This window comes from Eschrichtius robustus, chromosome 16, assembly GCF_028021215.1.
Source record: "Eschrichtius robustus isolate mEscRob2 chromosome 16, mEscRob2.pri, whole genome shotgun sequence".
Lineage (NCBI taxonomy): Eukaryota > Metazoa > Chordata > Mammalia > Artiodactyla > Eschrichtiidae > Eschrichtius > Eschrichtius robustus.
This window is the reverse complement of record NC_090839.1, coordinates 2,073,476-2,091,743: the sequence shown is the minus strand read 5'-3', so window position 1 is coordinate 2,091,743 and position 18,268 is coordinate 2,073,476. Positions and strand designations below refer to the sequence as shown.

At 57.0% G+C, this 18,268-nt stretch overlaps 1 protein-coding gene across 2 annotated transcripts in view; it reads left to right on the top strand.

Moving 5' to 3' along the window:
* CDH4 (cadherin 4) overlaps positions 1-18,268 on the top strand; it is a 563,832-nt gene that overhangs the window by 505,743 nt on the left and 39,821 nt on the right. For both annotated transcript variants that reach the window (XM_068565975.1, XM_068565976.1), the window contains one exon: positions 2,995-3,167. In XM_068565975.1, coding sequence (XP_068422076.1) covers positions 2,995-3,167 — 173 coding nt within the window. The remainder of the gene's footprint in view (positions 1-2,994; positions 3,168-18,268) is intronic.

Here is an 18,268-nt window from a genome sequence, read left to right as displayed (position 1 = left end):
TCTTAGAATGAAGTCCAGAATCCTCGCCGTGGGCCCAGCCCACCTCCAACCCCATCACATGCCCCCTTTCCCCGGTTCCTCAAACGTTTGGAGCTCTTCTCTGCCCCAGGGCCTTGGCCTCCTGCCCAGAGTACCCCCCGTCCCCTCCCTACCCCACCACCCCCATCTCTCAGGCCGTCCCTGCTTCCTCCGTAGCACCCCACATACCTCATTATTCTACATATTCATTCATGCGAGCGTTCTTCCCCCTTCCAAGCACTTATCACAGCTGGCGATGATCTGTGTCTCCCTGTTTGTTCTGTCCTCACTGGCATGTTAGGGGTGGGACCATGTCTGTCTGCTTGTTCTCTTCCTACATCCTGAGCACAGAGCCTGGTGTCTGCACACAGCAAGTGCTCACTCAGTACTTGTGGGCTGAGTATCCCCGCACACTGGAATGTCATTCAGCCGTGAAAAGGAGTGAACCTTGAAAACGTTAGGCTCCGTGAAAGATGCCAGACACAAAGGCCGTGTAGTATATGATTCCATTTATAAGCCGTGTTCAGAAAAGGCCAATCTGGAGACAGACGGTAGATGAGCATTGCTGGGGACTGGGGAGGAGGATGGGGAGCAACTCATTTATTTATTCATTCATTCATTCATGCATGCGTGCATGCGTGCATGCCGTGCCGGGTCTTAGTTGCGGCACGCAGGATCCTCGTTGCGGCATGCGGTATGCAGACTTCTTAGTTGCAGCATGCAGACTCTTAGTTGCGGCAGGCATGTAGGATCTAGTTCCCTGACCTGAGATCGAACCCAGGCCCCCTGCACTGGGAGTGTGGAGTTTTACCTACTGGACCACCAGGGAAGTCCTGGGAGCGACTCTTAACAGATACAGATTTCTTTGGGGGTGACAGAATGTTCTGGAGTTAGATACGCTCTATTGACAATTGCACGACTTTGTGAATCTACTAGTGCACTTTAAACGGGTGGATTTTCTGATGCGCGAATTACATTTTGATAAAAACTATGTAAATCTGTGGATTGAACAAGTGGGGAGAGGGAGGCGCTGCGGGCCTGGAGCTCCTGGGCCCTCGCTTCCTGCAGCGTCCGGCCCCGTCCAGGCTGGGACTTCCCGTCCTTTCAGTGTGAAAAGTCTGGTCCTGGGCCCATTCCTCTCTGGTTGGTGGATGAGAATAGAAAACCTATGCCCTGTAAACAGATTTCCACTTTCCTCTCTCTGTTTGCTTTCCTTTCTGTTTTATAAAATGCATTTGCTTTGAGAAGTTTTTATTCAGTAGAAGCTGAAAGCTAAAGCCAATTCCCAGTCAGGCCCTCGCTGCTTGCGGTGGGGTTGGACGCGGGAAGGCAGGAGGACCTGCTTTGCCCACACATCCGCGCAGCCAGAACACTGGTAGGATTTGGAAAAGGCCCCCTGCCCGGACCACGAAAGTGTCTCCACCACTGTCTGCCCAGTTCCTAGCGCCGTGCCGGCCCAGAGCAGGTGCCCAGTGCGTGTTTGATGACTAAAACACCCACCCATCACCACCTTGGATCCCAACAGGCCTGGAGGCCCAGCTGCACAGCCAAGCCCCAAGCCCAGTTCAGTCTCAGCTTAAGCCAGCACCCCCCAAGAAGGGACCCAGTGGACGATGGTGCCCACACTCCCTCACCCCTGTGGGCCCTGGACAGCACACTGTTCCAGCCTGGGAACGTGGAGCTGAACGAAGGACATGCAGATCAGGACTAGGGCCCCATGCCCAAGACTCCAGGGGCAGTCACAGGGCCGGGAGCCTGTGCCAGTCAGTCAGAACTCTGGGTTGCAAGCGACAAAAACTCAAACTAAAATGACATAAGGCAAGAAGGGGAATATATCGGTTCAGGTACACAAAGAGTCTGTAACGTACCTTCTCCTCAATTTTGCTGTGAACCTAAAACCGCTTTATAAAAGAAGCCTTAATTTTTTAAGTATAGAGGCAGCAGCTTCAGGTGCCGCTTGACCCAGGGGCTGCCCGATAGGAGGTGGTCACCCGAGCCCCTCTTGGTTTTGTTTCCTCCAAGATGGCCCTGTCCTTCACTTTCCTTCCTTGTGGCACAAAGTGACCACAGCCCCAACCTCACACGCTGACCCAACCAAGGCCAGCGGCAGGGACAGTACGCTGGTTTCCCAGTAACCCCAGCGAGCACCTCCGCCTGGATCACAGGCTCTGACTGGGTAAGGTGCCCACCGCGGACCCGATCACTGTGGCCAGGGGAGGGGTGTGCCGTCCAACCAGGGCCTCCCGCCGTGGGGAAGGGAAGATGCCAGTAGGAGCCCCACGTGCCGCTCTCAGGAGCCAGGGGACCGTGCCGGAGCGTCCCCTGCGGACCTCAACCCTGGCGTGTGGATGGGAAACGGCGTGGGCGGCTCACCCCCCGGGGCTCGGAGGTGCGGGCGACCACGCGCCCACGTGCACCCTGGGTTTACTACTCCGTCTGCCCCTGCGCCCCGTGTGCACAGCTCCCCGCCGAGGGGGCTCTTCTCACTTAGCTTCCTCAAGTGCCTGTTATGCCCCTTCTGTATACCCAGCCCTGTTTTTTTACCGCGTGCCGAGTCGCGGCCGTGCCGTCCTCCGCGTGGGATCTGGATCCTCGGCAAACGCTGCCAGCCAGAGCCTTGGGCCGTGTGGCTCAGGAGGGAGAGTGCTGGGTTTTGAGCCAGAATCGCTGGCTCCGCTGTCCCCAGGCGGCTCCCCCTCCTCCAGGGCCTCGGTCTCTCTGCCCGCTGACCACCTCCAAGCGGACTTGAGCTCGGCAAGAAACCCGCCGGTGGTTCTGCAGGAGTGTGTGGGGCTGGGAGGGACAGGTGCACTTCCCAGGGCCTGGCAGGCCTCCAGCCCGTGGCAGGGGAAGGACTCACACCACGTCCAGCCTCCAGGGAGGCGTGGTCCCGGCTGACGTCTGCCGGGGTGCGGGCGCGGGGCCGCGGGCGGGTGTGACTGGTGAGTCCCACGTGCACTGCCGTCTCTGTTCCAGGCACCTACGTGATGACGGTCACAGCCAGCGACGCTGACGACGGCACCACGGCCAACGGGATGGTGCGCTACCGGATCGTGACCCAGACCCCGCAGAGCCCCTCCCAGAACATGTTCACCATCAACAGTGAGACAGGGGACATCGTGACGGTGGCGGCCGGCCTAGATCGAGAGGTGAGGAGGCCGCCGTGGGGCGGGGGGGACGGGGCGGGGGGTCGCTGGTGCTGCTGCCGCCGCTGGGGCGGGAGACCTTTCCCACTAGGCACAGCAGGGTGTCTCCAGGCGCTGGGCCACGTGGTCCCACCTGGGTGAGGCCTGGCGGAGACAGTGCCCAGCGGGGCCTAAGTTGCACAGTGTAAATACCTCTTCCGGGACCCGTGTCAGTGGAGTTGTGCGATGCGGGAGGTGGGCCAGAACGCCCAGGGCTCAGAGCAGGCCTCCGGTGGACCCGGGACCTCCATCTCATGTACCAGAGGATCCAGCAAGGCCCCAGGACCCTCGCAGGGACCATGATGGGCGCCTGCTCGGCCAGGACAGGGCCCTGCAGTTGGCCCTTGGGATGAGGAGCGGCTCCGTCCGGCTTCTAGAAGCCTGCTGCCCTCAGCTAAGGAGGTGGTCCCTCGGAGGGGGTAGTGACACCGCATGGCGTGGGCCGTCAGGGAGGCGAGCCATCCCCCGTCTCTCCCCACCCAGGGTCCCCGACCTGCCCCGGGAGGGAGGGCATCCCCATTGCCCATTGCCCCCAGAAGACTGTACCGCAGTGTTTCTCCAGGCTCTAGCCTCACCCAGGGTGCCTTCACACCTTTCGGGAGAGCAATGTGGTATGACCAGGGCCTGTGCGTGAAGGCAGACATTCACACACGCTCTTGCACACGCAGGCATGCGTCCTTCTCCATGGTCAGCTTTGAAAGCATTGCTCCAAGGAAATTCCTGGCTGGGGTCCAGGGTCAAGGCTGAACTTGGGCACGGTGACGCCTGAACACGAGCAGGTGCCCCGCCTGCTCCTTCCTCACTTAGCAGATGTGTACAGAGTGCTGTGTGAGGCATAGAGGATGTGGAGCTGGTTAGACGGTGGCTGCCCCCGGGGCCAGGGGTGGGGAGCAGAACCTACGTGGATGTGCTGCAGTGGATTGCATATGTATATGCAATAGGTCGCATATATGGGGTGGATCATGTGTATTGGCAGTGGATCACATGCGTATATGCAGTAGATCACGTGCATATGCGGTGGATCGTGCGTGTAGGCGGTGGATCGCATGTGTATATGCAGTAGATCACGTGTGCATGCAGTGGATCATGTGTATTGGCAGTGGATCACATGTGTATATGCGGTAGATCACATGTATATGCAGTGGATCATGTGTGTAGGCAGTGGATTGTGTCCACAAGGTGGTGATGTGAGATGAGATGGAGCTAAGTATGGAGAAATCAGGGGAGGCTTCTCAGAAGAGGTGGCCTTGCTCTGAGCCTTGGAGGCTGATAAGATCAATCATATTTTCTCCTCTTTGGGACTAAGGACCCGTTTTTCCTGAACGCTGCACACCAGACATCTAACTGGTTCCGAGCAATCACAGATCCCACTCAGCAGTCTCCTCTTTTCGATCAAAAACTTTCACTGAGCACTGACTTTGTGCTAGAAACTGCCGAGGGTGCTGGGCAGACAGCAGTAAGCAGGGCAAATGGTGTCCCTGCTCGCATGGGGCTCACTTTGCAGGAGAGAGAAACAGGCAAGAGGGAATAGTCCCCACAAGGTAAATGAATTCAGGCAGTGGCGTGGGTTATAAAGAAAGAGCATCGCGTACCGTCCACAGAGGGCGGGGATGGAGCACCAGGGATGTCCCTGTCCTGTCCCGGGAAGGGAGTTGTATGAGTGTCCCAGGGCTGTCCTAACAAAGGAAATGCAGCCTCTCACAGTTCTGGAGGCCAGAAGTCCAAGATCCCAGCAGCCTCAGGCCCCAGCCCGGCAGCAGAGGGGCCTGTCCACCTCCCACGCAGGCAGATCCCCGCGCCCTGCCCGGCCCGGCCTCAGCGGGCCTCCGCCACCTCTAAAGAGCTTCTGTTCGTTGCTTGCTGAGTGTGGACTTCAGGTTCAGGAAACAGAGAGGCGGGGAGCCGGCGGTACTCAGCCCGCAGGCCCCGAGCACCCGGACCTCCGTTAGAGATGAAGAGCAGCTCGGCTGCACGGCTCTGCTGGGAGCCTGGCTGCGATGTCGGGCCTTGGAGACAGAAGGAGGCGTTTCTGGGGCCTCTGTCTAGAGGACAAAGGGGCAGCACCCAGAGGACCCTTCTGGAAGTCTGCAGAGCAGGGAGAGGCCCCACCTCAGAAAGCTCGGAGAAGCTGCCGGTTCCGAAGACGCGGGGCGGCTCTGGATGCCGCGCCCCTGCTTCCCTGAGCAGGTGGGGTGAGGGCCGTCCCGGTTTGCATTTATTTATGAACAAACCAGCAGGTGTGGAGGGAGGGGCAGACAGCCAGGAGCAGTGGGAGGAGGAGTACCGCCAGCGTTTCGTGGGCTTTTCTGCTACTCATCTTCCATTCTTCTGTAAGCACGTGCCGAGCTGCCGCCGTGGGCAGAGCCTGTTCTAGATACCGGGGCGCCCCAGGGACCCCACGGAAGGTCAGTGCGGGCTAGGCACTGTACAGTGCACGTTATCACATCTTAGTCCTTGAAACCGCCCAGGGGGAAATTCCAGTAGTAGCATTTCTTTCCAGATGAGAAAGGCAAGGCTGCAGGGGCTCTTAATTGCCCAGGGCCACAGGGTCTCGGAGCTCAAGAGAGGCGTGGCCCCCGGGGCCCAGGCCCTCCCCTGGTGCTGGGGCTGGAAACTCTGGACGCCAAAAGGGGCCAGAATTCACGCTGGGGCGTGCGGGGAGGGGTGGAGAGGCCTGGGGAGGGTCTGCCCCAGCAGGGCCTTAGTGGAGCAGACAGCAGGGAAGGCCTCAGGTTGGCATTTTTTAAAATCCTGTGCAAGGCAGATGGCACACATCTGTGGGCCTCATCCAGCCTTGGGGCCACCCGTGGACACCCCCAGCTCCTTCCATAATGGTCAGCACTGTTTAGCCATGAGGAAGCTTCGTTTTCCTCATCTCAGAAATGGGAACATGCGTGTCACCTGGGTGAGGTGTGTGCCGTCCTGAGGCTGGAGGAACGCATCCCTGAAATGCAGCTCTTAACCCCATGCCTGCCCCCGGCAACCTGGATTCTTAATCCTTTCCGGGGGCACCCCAGGAGAGGCTCCACCCTGCCAGGTAAAACACAGGGCACCCAGCTAGATCTGCGCTGCAGACAAACACAGATCGTGTTTCCTGCAAGTGTGTCCCAAATATTGCATGGGACATATTCATACCAAAAATTGTCAGTTGTTTGTGTGAAGTTACATATAACTGAACAGTCCCTGGTTTTGTTTGCCTTGTCTGGCAGCCTAGCCTGAGGCAGCTGCCCCACTCTGGGCCCGGGTGGGGAAAGGGGCACCCCTCGGAGAGCCCGGTGGGCGATCCCTCCTCCTCGGTGCCACAGTGGCACCTGACGGAGGAGCTGACAGGAAACAAGGTCCCCGAGAGCCGGGCCTGCAGATCAGGGGAAGCTGGCCGGGCGGGTGGGCATGACGTGCGAGGGCCCTGCCCGGCTGGGCGAGCCGTCAGGTCCCATCAGTGTGACCGGCACCAAGCCGCCGGGGCTGTCCCCGCGACACGACTCGCCCTGGAGCAGGAGCCGTAGCACTCGCTCGGCCGTCGGAGGCCCCTCCTCCCCCGGGAACGAACCCGAACACCTGCTCCGCGGACACGGGAGGACATGGAACATCCCGGTAGGTGTGCCGGGCCGTGCACCCTCACTTAAGGGGACCTGGTGGCCTCCTCCGCGCCTGCCCACTGCCAAGGCCCACCCTCCCCCTGACCTCGCCCCTCACTTAAAGCAGACCCAGGACCTCCAGAGCCACCCACTGTCTCAGGCTCTTGGTCGCTGCAAGGTCGCGTGGCCCTTCCTCCTGGCTCCAGCGGTGACCCTCCCGCGCCACCCTCGCCCTGTGCCCCCACGCGGCACCTGGCTGCCCGGCACCGGCACCAGCCCCAGCCCCGCTGCGTTCTCGCCCCCACCACGGCCCAGCCGAATGGGCGGAAGCAGCCTGGGTGGTGCCTGGCTCCACCCCGCGTCCTCCGGCCTCCACCCGGCTCAGTCCCGCCCCGGAGACCTGGCCTCTCCTTTGGGGCAGCTGCTGGGTCAGTCACGCCAGCTCTGCACCCACCTCCCCCCCAGAGCAGGTAGTTGCTGGACCTTAAGCGGGTCAAGTGAAATAATTAAACACAAGCTGTCTGTACTAATGAGCCCTTCCGCGGACCATGGGCTGCGATGATCGTGAGACAGCTGCTGGCCGCTCCTCCTGGCCGCGTTCCCCGCGGCGCCGCGAGGGCTTGGGCTTGGGGTGGGCAGCGTGGGAGGGCCCAGCCCGGGGAAGGACAGCCCCGGACAGAGGGAGTGGGGGCGGGTGGCGGGCGGGACCGGCGCTCTGAGGCCCCGCCCCGCCGCCCCATGGCCTGACCCCCGCCCCGTGACCTTCAGCCTCGAACCCTCCCCTCTCCGGCTGTCTGGTCCTTCCCGTCTTCACTCCAGACGTCACCTCCTCAGGGAGGCCTCCCTGACTCCCTCTGCTCTCGCTGAACCGGCCCAGTTCCTGCAGAACCCCGCGCAGGGGAGACGCCACATGGGCTTGTCTCCTCTGCTGGGGGTTCCCTCCTGCCACAGGCTCGGGGGGGCCGGGCCAGGCCTGAGGCTGGGCTCCGTGCCTGGTGCGTCGAAGCTGCTCGAGAAGTGGGAGCTGTTGGCACCACCGCTGCCGTGAGAGCCCTGCTCCGGCGGGGACAGCACTGCTTGTCCCAAACCTGGACATGTGCCCAGGGGTCCCCTCCCGCCTCAGCCGGCCGCCTCTCCTCTTTCTGCTCAGGAATCCAGGTGCTTCAGTGTAATCTCTGTTTATGGATAAGACGAGGCACAGAGAGGGAAGAAGCTTGCCCAGAGTCACACAGCGAGGAAGGGAAGGCTGGCCTTTGAACGCAGGCAGCTCCCTGCCCTCAGCCTGTGCTAGGCTGCTGGCTGGGGCAGGGGGGTGGGCGTGGGAGGGGCGGGGGGTGTGAGATTCCGCCCGCCAGTGTGTCCTTTCCGAGATCTGAACCCTAGGCCTCCCCCCGCCTCCCTTCTTCCCCCGCCCCTTCCTCTCTCTCGGTCTCCATAAGGAGGGTTAACCTCCTGTAACACTGGCCCGAGACGGAGCTTTTCCCGGCCCAGAATTGAAGCGGGACCCCTCTCCCACTGTGAGTCCGTCTGACTTCTCGCCACTTGGATGCACCCTCAAAACTGTCCCAAGTACCAGGGGGGATCCGTGTCCAGGCTTTGGGAATCTCAGACGGTCCAGGGACCCTGGAGTGGCCAGTGGAAAGGAGTGTGCGTGTGACACTCCCTGGGAACAGAAGCACCTCCTGTGGGCCTGTGTGGCCCACGTCACGTGCGTGGATCTCGCTCCCAGCACCTCTGCCTCCCGCTCTTGGGTCGGCGTCCCCATGAGGGAGCACGTGATCCGAGGGGGGTGGCCAGTGTCCCCAGCTCCAGTTGAGGGGCAAGGAGAGACACGGGGAGGGGCCAGGATATGGCTCAGTCCCCAGGGCCCGGGTCAGATGAGGTTAGCATGAGGAGACGGTGTGGACGGGGGAGCTGGAGGCTTGGGGGCCCAGAGGGAGGGGCTGCACCCGGCCTGTCTGGGGCCACGCAGGGACCCAGGACCAGTGGGAGCTGGGAACGTGGGGACAGCGGCCTGGGGCGTGGAGCCAAGCAGTGGGGTGGGCTGCAGGATAGGTGCGGGGGCTCGCTCAAAGCCTCCCCCGAGGAGATGTGCATCCACGTGGGTGGCCGGGAGAGGGAGGGAGCAGGGTGATGTGTACTGAGTACCTGCTGTGTGCCGTGCACCCTCGTTACTAACTGCACTAAAGACGAGCCCTCTGGGGCAGCCAGTGTCCAGACGCTGGGGACACCGTCCACTACACTGTCCACTTTCTGTCCTGAGCTGCTCCTGTGGGTGGGACGCGGGGCCCCTCTGGCTGGCAGCAGCCAGTGTGTCTTGACTCAGAAACAGGCACTGCGGCGCCTCAGCTGTGTGTTTGGGGATGAGGCCACGCTGGGCGCCCTGAAGGCTCCTTGTGAGCTGGAACCCAGCCTGCCGCATCCTTCCCACGTGGTTCCCCCACGCGGCCAGCGCCTCAGCCTCCGTGGCTCTGGCTGGACATCCACGCGACCAGACGCGCAAAGGGCCATGGACAGCACCCCTCTGCCCTCTCTGAGGGACGCTGATGCCCCGCCCCTGTGAACAGAAACATCTCTGGGGGGAAACCCTGCGGACACTTATTTCAGAACCAGCAGAGTAACTCATCATTAGGAAGGGGGAAATCCACAGACATAACTGCTGCCGTGTCTAATGCGGCAGCCCTATGTAAATTGAGCGTTTCTTCATGATTAGAGTGTCAGGAGAGCCCGGGATAATACGGGAGTGGCTGGGTATCTCTCGTGCCATGTCATCGGAGGCGCTCTGGTGGGGCGGCGGGGCCACCGCTGTTCTCAGACCCACTTCCGCGTGGTCCCCAGTGAAGTTTGCCCACGGGAGGGGGCCCGTCCCGCTCTGTCCTTGCGCCCGCTAGCTGCGGGCTGCTCACCTTCTTGAAACTTGTCCCAGACAAGGGCGGGCCGAATTCACCATCTCATGGTTCACAGGACTTTTAAGAAAGCAAAACCAACACCTTTCTATATTTTTCGCGAGTCTCCACCCTACGTGGTGATCAGATGAAAGGATGTCACGGAGAGCGATGAGTGACGAAGACAGCCTCGTTCCAGGGCCAATGACTACCATGGCCACTGCCGACTTTAGCTAATTTACTCCCGTGACCCAGCTCGGGTGGAAAGTGGTCCTTTGGTGACAAGACAAGCATCACCCCCTTGCTTCCCGAGAAGCGTCGTGACAGGCCGCATGGGAAATTCCGAAAATGTGCTTTCCTAGAAAATGAGCTCTTTGTAAGACTGTATCAGGGGTTGGGAGGTAGGGGGCAATGGTGGTCTTGGAGCAGGAGGAGTTCAGTGTGTCCCGCTGGCCGATTCTTGAATCATTTTTACCGAATGCTGCTTTTAAGACACCAGATGCGGCTTTGTGGTCTCAGAGAAAAAAATTACCGATTGAAGCAAATGTGCCACTGACCTGCCTCACATTGGGTTCTCACCCCTGAAGTCATTGCTCTCCCCCAAAAAAGAGAATAGAGGGAAGGAGAAAAGTAGCCCAAGGAAGGTCTCGGGCCTCCAACTTCCCTCTGAGACTGGTCTCGCCCGGCCATCTGAGGGTCTCCTGACTCACAGGACGGTCTCGCAAACACGGAGTCCTGAGCTCCAAGGGGCAGGACGTTCCAGAAGAAACCCGCTGGGCTCTTCTCTTGGCATCTTTCAGGGAGAGTTTTAACCGCTGAGATGGTGCAGGGCAGTGTCTCAGGTGACCAGGGGGTAAGTGCCCGGGGACCAGTGCCGGGGCTGCAGCTGCGCCGAGGACTTCCCCAGCAGAGACGGGAGCGTTCAGAGCACACAGGGGCACTGCCTTTAACACATCTGGTTCCCAGCCATTTCCAGGGCGTTCCAGACGCCATCTCCTGCCGGCCTCTACTTAACATTATCACAGGAAGAAATAAGCCCCAGAGAAAGCAGAAGACAGCATATCCTTTAAAGAAAGATGGAAAAAAATGCAAAATGAAAGGCCCTGTCTGAGCTGAGTTCCCTTTTGGACTCTGTCCACATGGTACGGAGCCATCAAGGCCATGTATGCAGCCCACAGAGCATGCCCGGGAGCGGCTCAGGCCCTCAGCCCCATATCTGCTTTCTGGGGCCTCCCAGCGCACAGTGTGACTGCAGGTGATGCTTTCCCAGCTGCACCTGTTCACTGAGCCAGGCTGGGACCTGCACCTGTCCTCGAGCATCAGCTCAGAGATGTGGCGTCTGTGGTGGGGAAGCAGGCCTGGCGCTGTCCCCAGGGGCTCATGGCTCCAGGCTGCAGAGGGGCTATGGAGGCAGGTCCAGGGCTGGGCCTCCCGTGAGAGCAGCTGGGGGCTGCCCCCCATGGATGGCGGGATGGTGGTCAGACCTTGGGATGGGAGCTCTGGCCAGACCACCCGGCCATCACCCACCTTGCCCCTGCTTCTCCCCAACCCCAGCCAAACCTGCCCACCTTCTCCAGGACGCCCTCGCTGCTTTCTTGCCCCTTTGCATCCCCCTCCTCTGCCTCTTCCTCGGAGGCCTGGCTGGAGGGCAGGGGCCCAGGGAGGCCACTCTCTTACCGTACGTTTGCACGGTGTCAACCGGGGCAGGGGGGACGGCACCTGGTGCAGGTAGAGTAGGGCTCAGGCAGCTGTGCAGGAGGAAGGTGAGGGCGTGCCTAGTGGGAACGGTGCAGCCAAAGGTGACGACAAGTGCAGACGGCATGAACTCTGACCCCTGAAGTGGGCAGGAGCCGAGGGGTGTGAGGGTTCGGGACACAGGGGTCCCAGCACAGGAGTCTGACCCCTCCTGGCTCCCGAGGAGGGCAGAGGTCAGAGTAGTGCTGGCTGGGGGTCGGCCACATCTGAGCAGCTGTTTTTGTACATAAAGTTTTATTTGCACACAGCCATGCCCACTCATTTACACACGTGGCTGCTTTCCTGATGCAACGGCGGACACCACGTGGCCCCAGAGCCACTCCTGGGCGATACCGTGGTGGCTGGTTCCTTACGAAGCAGGAGCAGGGATTTCACCCGTGCCCTTGGCTTGTTCTTGTCGGCCAGATACAGGGTCTCAAACCAGCAGCCTAGAGACAAGATTCAGCCCCAAGATGTGTTTTCTTATTGTCTTTTTGTTGTTGTTGTTGTTTAAACTTGGCCAACATTTAAGCAGACTTTTGTATACAAATCCCAATTTCTGGATTAACGTTCAGAGGCTCTGGATGCCAGGCTGGCTTTCCCCGAGGCAGCAAGAGGCTGGCCTATGCCTGGCAGTGCCCCCCGTCCGTCCTCCTGGCGGCTCCAGACTCCAGGCCCCAGGCCCGCTCCCGCTTCTCTTAAAAGCCACAATGAAGAGTGGGAACGAAAGAGGGAGAAGGGCCGTGCGTCTCAAGGAAAGGGAGCACGTGTACTTCCTGGCAGAACGGAAGGGTGTCCCTACGTGTTCACTCTGCCGACGACACGTGTAGGACCCGGCATGCAGCCTGCTTCCCCACACCCCTCAGGGGCCAGGACCCCCTCCCCGCCGAGTCTGTCCACAAACTCACCTGGCTGGCCCATCGAGGTACCCTGTTTTTTCCTTTTTTACATCTCACCCGCACCCTGGCACTGGGCCAAAGTTGCCGTCGCCTCCTGCTTAGACCAGGATGGCACCCGCCCAGGCGGTCTCCCAGCCCCGCCCCCGCCCTGCGGTCTGTCCTCAGTCAGCAGCCGGGCGATCGTGTCCACAGGCAGATCTGGTCATCGCTGCCTTCTCAAACCCCCCTGTGCCTTCCCATCTCCCCAGTGTGGAGTCCACGTGGCTCCTGCCCCGTCTCCACCCTCCAGCACCCCCTTCCCCGCTCGCTGGCCGCCTCCTGGCCACAGTGAGCCCCTGCCCCAGGGCCTTTGCACTGCCTTCCCTCTGCCCACAGCATCCCTCCCCCGGATACCCAACGGCTGGCTAACCTAGCGTCCCCTTGGCAGGGAAGCCCGCCTGGTCACCCTGTGTAAGCCAACGCCCCACCATCCTCTGCTTCCTTTCTCTGCCTTAGTTTTCTGCACAGCCTTTGTCACCATCTGATGGGAGACGTTTTGCTTGTTTATCAGCTGTTTCCTCCCCTAGAGCTGTGGTTCTCAATCAGGGCGACTTCCCCCCAGGGACATTGGCCATGTCTGGGGACAGTTTGGGTTGTCACAGCTGTGACTGGGGGGGGGTGCTTCTGGCATCGGACGGGTGGGCCCCAGGGACACTGTTCCGTACCCCGCAGCGCGCAGGACGCGCCCCCAACACACACACGGGCCCCAGCGGCCAGGCCCACGGATCCTGGGCTCGCAGACCCAGCGGCACGGCCCCGCCACGGCCGAGTGCGAGGTGTGTGTGAGCGGCCGCCGCGGCCCCTCCCCGCCCAGTGCAGGTGTGTGTGTCTGCGACCTGGAGTCGGTGGTCTGGGGGGGCCCTGAGGAGGAGAAACCGAGGCGGCCTCATGTCCCTGGACCGGACGGGACCTCCTGTGTCCCCGCCGTTCACCCCCGAGGCCACTCCACACTCACCTTCTCCCCAGGTTTCCAGACTCATGACATCCTCAGCGGTCATTCCTGGCAGTGCAGCACCTCTCTGTGTCCAGCGGAGGGAGAGGGAGGGAGGAGGAGAGAGAAAAAGGAAAGAGGAGGAGACAGACACAGCAGGACTGGCCCCCACCAGCTGGGCGAGCCGCACCAGGGTGGGCCGTGGGCTGCAGGTCCCCGGGGGCCCCACGAGGCAGTAGTGCCGGCACCCGGAGGTGTCATTCGGCTGCCACGAAGTGCGCCCTGTTCACATGCGCAGTTCGGTGGCGTTTGGCACCTTTGCAGCGCCGTGCACCCTCCACCGACGTCTGTTCCAGGGCGTTTCCACGCGGCCGCCTCTGACCTGCCCTCCTGAGGGAGTGGCGTGCTCTGGACGTTTTGCTACAACCTGTGGGCCTTTGCAGGTCTGGCCGCTTCTGTTGAGCACCACGTTTTCGAGGTTCATCCGCGTTGTAGCCGGGGTCAGCGCGTCACTCCTTTTTCCGGCTGCGTCATATTCCGCCGTACAGACGGGCCACGTTTTGCTCATCCCCTCGTCTGTTGGTGGATGTTTGGGCTGCTTCCCCCGTGACAGGTGCTGCTGTGAACACAGGTACAGCACCTGCCTGAACGCCTGTTCCTATTCTCTCGGGTGCACGCCTAGCCGTGGACTTGAGGTCATAACATGTAACTTCCCAGGACCCGCAGCCAGTTTTCCCCGGCGGCCACACTCCCCACGCCTTTTGGGATAAGTCTCGATGCGCTTGAGTGAACAGGTCATCAGTCTTGGGGCTCCTCCTCCCCCAGGGCCCATCTCGTGGGTCCCCAGTCACGTTCTCGGGCCCTGAGCGGACACTCAAGGGCTGAGCACAGGAGAACCAGACACAGGCAGAAGGCCCGGCCCTTGGTGTGCTCTGTCTCCCAGCAGTGACCCTCGGCACCAGGGACAGGCTGACCCCGCCCCGGGAGCAGCGGGGACAGTGGGGTCCAAGCTGCACCGCTGGCTGCGTGTCCTGGCGGCCCCGCGTGGAGAGGGCTGAGAGCGCGCAGGGCGCGGGAATCTTTGATGCTTTTCTAGGGCAGGCCGGCCAGATGCGTTATTGATGGATGTTCTGCAAAATTTAAATGCTGAGCTACGGGGAGGTGAGTGAAAACCCCAGGGACACCCGCTTGCGGTTTTCTTCCCTCCTCTTGAACTTGAAAACGGCAAATCGCGTTTTAATGAACTCACTGCGGCACCACTGCTGCCCGGCTCCAGGGGATCTGCACCCGGCAGGAGCAGGGGGTACTGCTGGGCAGCGGCCCAGGCTGGCCGGCGGGGGCACCTGCTCGGTACACCCACGGGTGGCAAGCAGCTGTCGCCAACCATCCTTCAGCGGGCCGCCCACCCACCCACCCACCCACCTACCTCCCTCCTTCCCGCTCCAGTGGGGTGGGCGTGTCGATAGGGAGAGCAGAGGTGGAGGAGGAACGCCGGCTGGTCCAGAGCTGGGACCAGGGTCATCTCTTAGTCCCAGGGAGCCGGTTGCTGGGATCCAGCCTCCAACCGCCAGGCCCCAGGCACACGGCTCACCAGCCCGGACCCTGAGGGAGCCACCTGGCCCCCCGAAGACTCAGTGTGGTCACCTGCAGAGTGGGGAGGGTGTGACGCCCCTACTCCCCAGGGCTGGTCGGAGGTCGGGGTGGATGCTGAGTGTGGTCTGTGGAGTCACCAGCAGGCGGCGCTAGAGCAGCACCGGAAACAGCCCCAGGCAGTCGGCTCCCGCAGGGCTCCCTCACCTGGCCTCGCGTAAACCGTGAGATGCACAGTAAGGCCAAGGAACAAGGCCCGGAGAAAGGCTTTCTATTTATTTGTTTATTTTTTGATATTTAATTATTGAGCTTTAATGGACATTAAACATGACATAAACTAAGGATTTATGTATAAAATACCTATTTTTAGAGGTGCATTTTAAGATTCTGAAAGGAAGTTCAAGATGCCATTTATGTTTCCTTTCATTGTTGTTCTGCTTGTCTATTTCTACATTACCACCATCTCATGTTGATTCTTTTTATTTTGAATTGTATTTATTTTTTTATACAGCAGGTTCTCATTAGTTATCCATTTTATACATATTAGTGTATATATGTCAATCCCAATCTCCCATTTCATCCCACCACCACCACCCCAGCGCACCACTTTCCCCCCGTGGTGTCCATACGTTTGTTCTCTACATCTCTGTCTCTATTTCTGCCTTGCAAACCAGTTCATCTGTACCATTGTTTTAGGTTCCACATATATGCGTTAATATACGATATTTGTTTTTCTCTTTCTGACTTACTTCAATCTGTATGACAGTCTCTAGATTGATCCACGTTGCTACAAATGACCCAATTTCGTTCCTTTTTATGGCTGAGTAATATTCCACTGTATATATGTACCACATCTTCTTTATTCATTTGTCTGTCAGTAGGCATTTAGGTTGCTTCCATGAGCTGGCTATTGTAAATAGTGCTGCTGCAGTGAACATTGGGGTGCACGTGTCTTTTGGAATTATGGTTTTCTCAGGGTATATGCCCAGCAGTGGGATTGCTGGGCCATATGGTAGTTCTATTTTTAGTTTTTGAAGGAACCTCCATACTGTTCTCCACAGTGGCTGTATCGATTTACATTCCCACCAACAGTGCAGAAGGGTTCCCTGTTCCCCACACCCTCTCCAGCATTTGTTGTTTGTAGATTTTCTGATGATGCCCATTCTAACTGGTGTGAGGTGATACCTCATTGTAGTTGTGATTTGCATTTCTCTAGTAATTAGTGATGCTGAGAAGCTTTTCATGTGCTTCTTGGCCATCCGTATGTCGTCTTTGGAGAAATGTCTATTTAGGTCTTCTGCCCATTTTTGGATTGGGTTTGTTTTTTTAATATTGAGCTGCATGAGCTGTTTATATATTTTTGGAGATTAATCCTTTGTCCGTTGATTCGTTTGCAAATATTTTCTCCCATTCTGAGGGTTATCTTTTCGTCTTGTTTATGGTTTCCTTTGCTGTGCAAAAGCTTTTAAGTTTCATTAGGTCCCATTTGTTTATTTTTGTTCTTATTTCCATTACTCTAGGAGGCAGATCAAAAAAGATCTTGCTGTGATTTATGTCAAAGAGTGTTCTTCGTATGTTTTCCTCTAAGAGTTCTATAGTGTCCGGTCTTACACTTAGGTCTTTAATCCATTTTATTTTTGTGTATGGTGTTAGGAAGTGTTCTACTTTCATTCTTTTACATGTAGCTGTCCAGTTTTCCCAGCACCACTTATCGAAGAGACTGTCTTTTCTCCATTGTATATCCTTGCCTCCTTTGTCGTAGATTAGTTGACCATAGGTGCGTGGGTTTATCTCTGGGCTTTCTATCTTGTTCCGTTGATCTGTATTTCTGTTTTTTGTGTCAGTACTGTATTGCCTTGATTACTGTAGCTTTGTAGTAGAGTCTGAAGTCAGGGAGTCTGATTCCTCCAGCTCCGTTTTTTTCCCTCAAGACTGCTTTGGCTATTCGGGGTCTTTTGTGTCTCCATACAAATTTTAAGACTTTTTGTACTAATTCTGTAAAAAGTGCCATTGGCAACTTTATAGGGATTGCATTGAACCTTTAGAATGCTTTGGGTAGTATAGTCATTTTCACAATATTGATTCTTTCAATCCAAGAACATGGTATATCTTTCCATATCTTGGTATCACCTTTAATTTCTTTCATCAGTGTCTTATAGTATTCTGCATACAGGTCTTTTGTCTCCCTAGGTAGGTTTATTCCTAGGTATTTTATTCTTTTTGTTGCAATGGTAGATGGGAGTGTTTCCTTAATTTCTCCTTCAGATTTTTCATCATTAGTGTATAGGAATGCAAGAGATTTCTGTGCATTAATTTTGTATCCTGCAACTTTTACCAGATTCATTGATTAGCTCTAGTAGTTTTCTGGTGGCATCTTTAGGATTCTCTGTGTATAGTATCATGTCATCTGCAAACAGTGACAGGTTTACTTCTTCTTTTCCAATTTGTATTCTTTTTATTTCTTTTTCTTCTCTGATTGCCATGGCTAGGACTTCCAAAACTATGTTGAATAATAATGGTGAGAGTGGACATCCTTGTCTTGTTCCTGATCTTAGAGGAAATGTTTTCAGTTTTTCACCATTGAGAATGATGTTTGCTGTGGGTTTGTCTTATATGGCCTTTACCATGTTGAGATAGGTTCCCTCTATGCCCACTTTCTGGAGAGTTTTTATCATAAATGGGTGTTGAATTTTGTCAAAAGCTTTCTCTGCATCTATTGAGATGATCATATGGTTTTTATTCTTCAGTTTGTTAATATGATGTATCACATTGATTGATTTGCATATACTGAAGAATCCTTGCATCCCTGGGATAAATCCCACTTGATCGTGGTGTATGATCCTTTTAATGTGTTGTTGGATTCTGTTTGCTAGTATTTTGTTGAGGATTTTTACATCTATATTCATGAGTGATATTGGTCTGTAATTTTTTTTTTTGGTAGTATCTTTGGTTTTGGTATCAGGGTGATGGTGGCCTCATAGAATGAGTTTGGGAGTGTTCCTGCCTCTGCAAATTTTTGGAAGAGTTTGAGAAGGATGGGTGTTAGCTCTTCTCTAAATGTTTGATAGAATTCACCTGTGAAGCCGTCCGGTCCTGGACTTTTGTTTGTTGGAAGATTTTTAATCACAGTTTCAATTTCATCACTTGTGATTGGTCTGTTCATATTTTCTGTTTCTTCATGGTTCAGTCTTGGAAGGTTATACCTTTCTAAGAATTTGTCCATTTCTTCCAGGTTGTCCATTTTATTGGCATAGAGTCGCTTGTAGTAGTCTCTTAGGATGCTTTGTATTTCTGAGGCGTCTGTTGTAACTTTTCCTTTTTCATTTCTAATTTTATTGATTTGAGTCCTCTCCCTCTTTTTCTTGATGAGTCTGGCTAATGGTTTATCAATTTTGTTTATCTTCTCAGA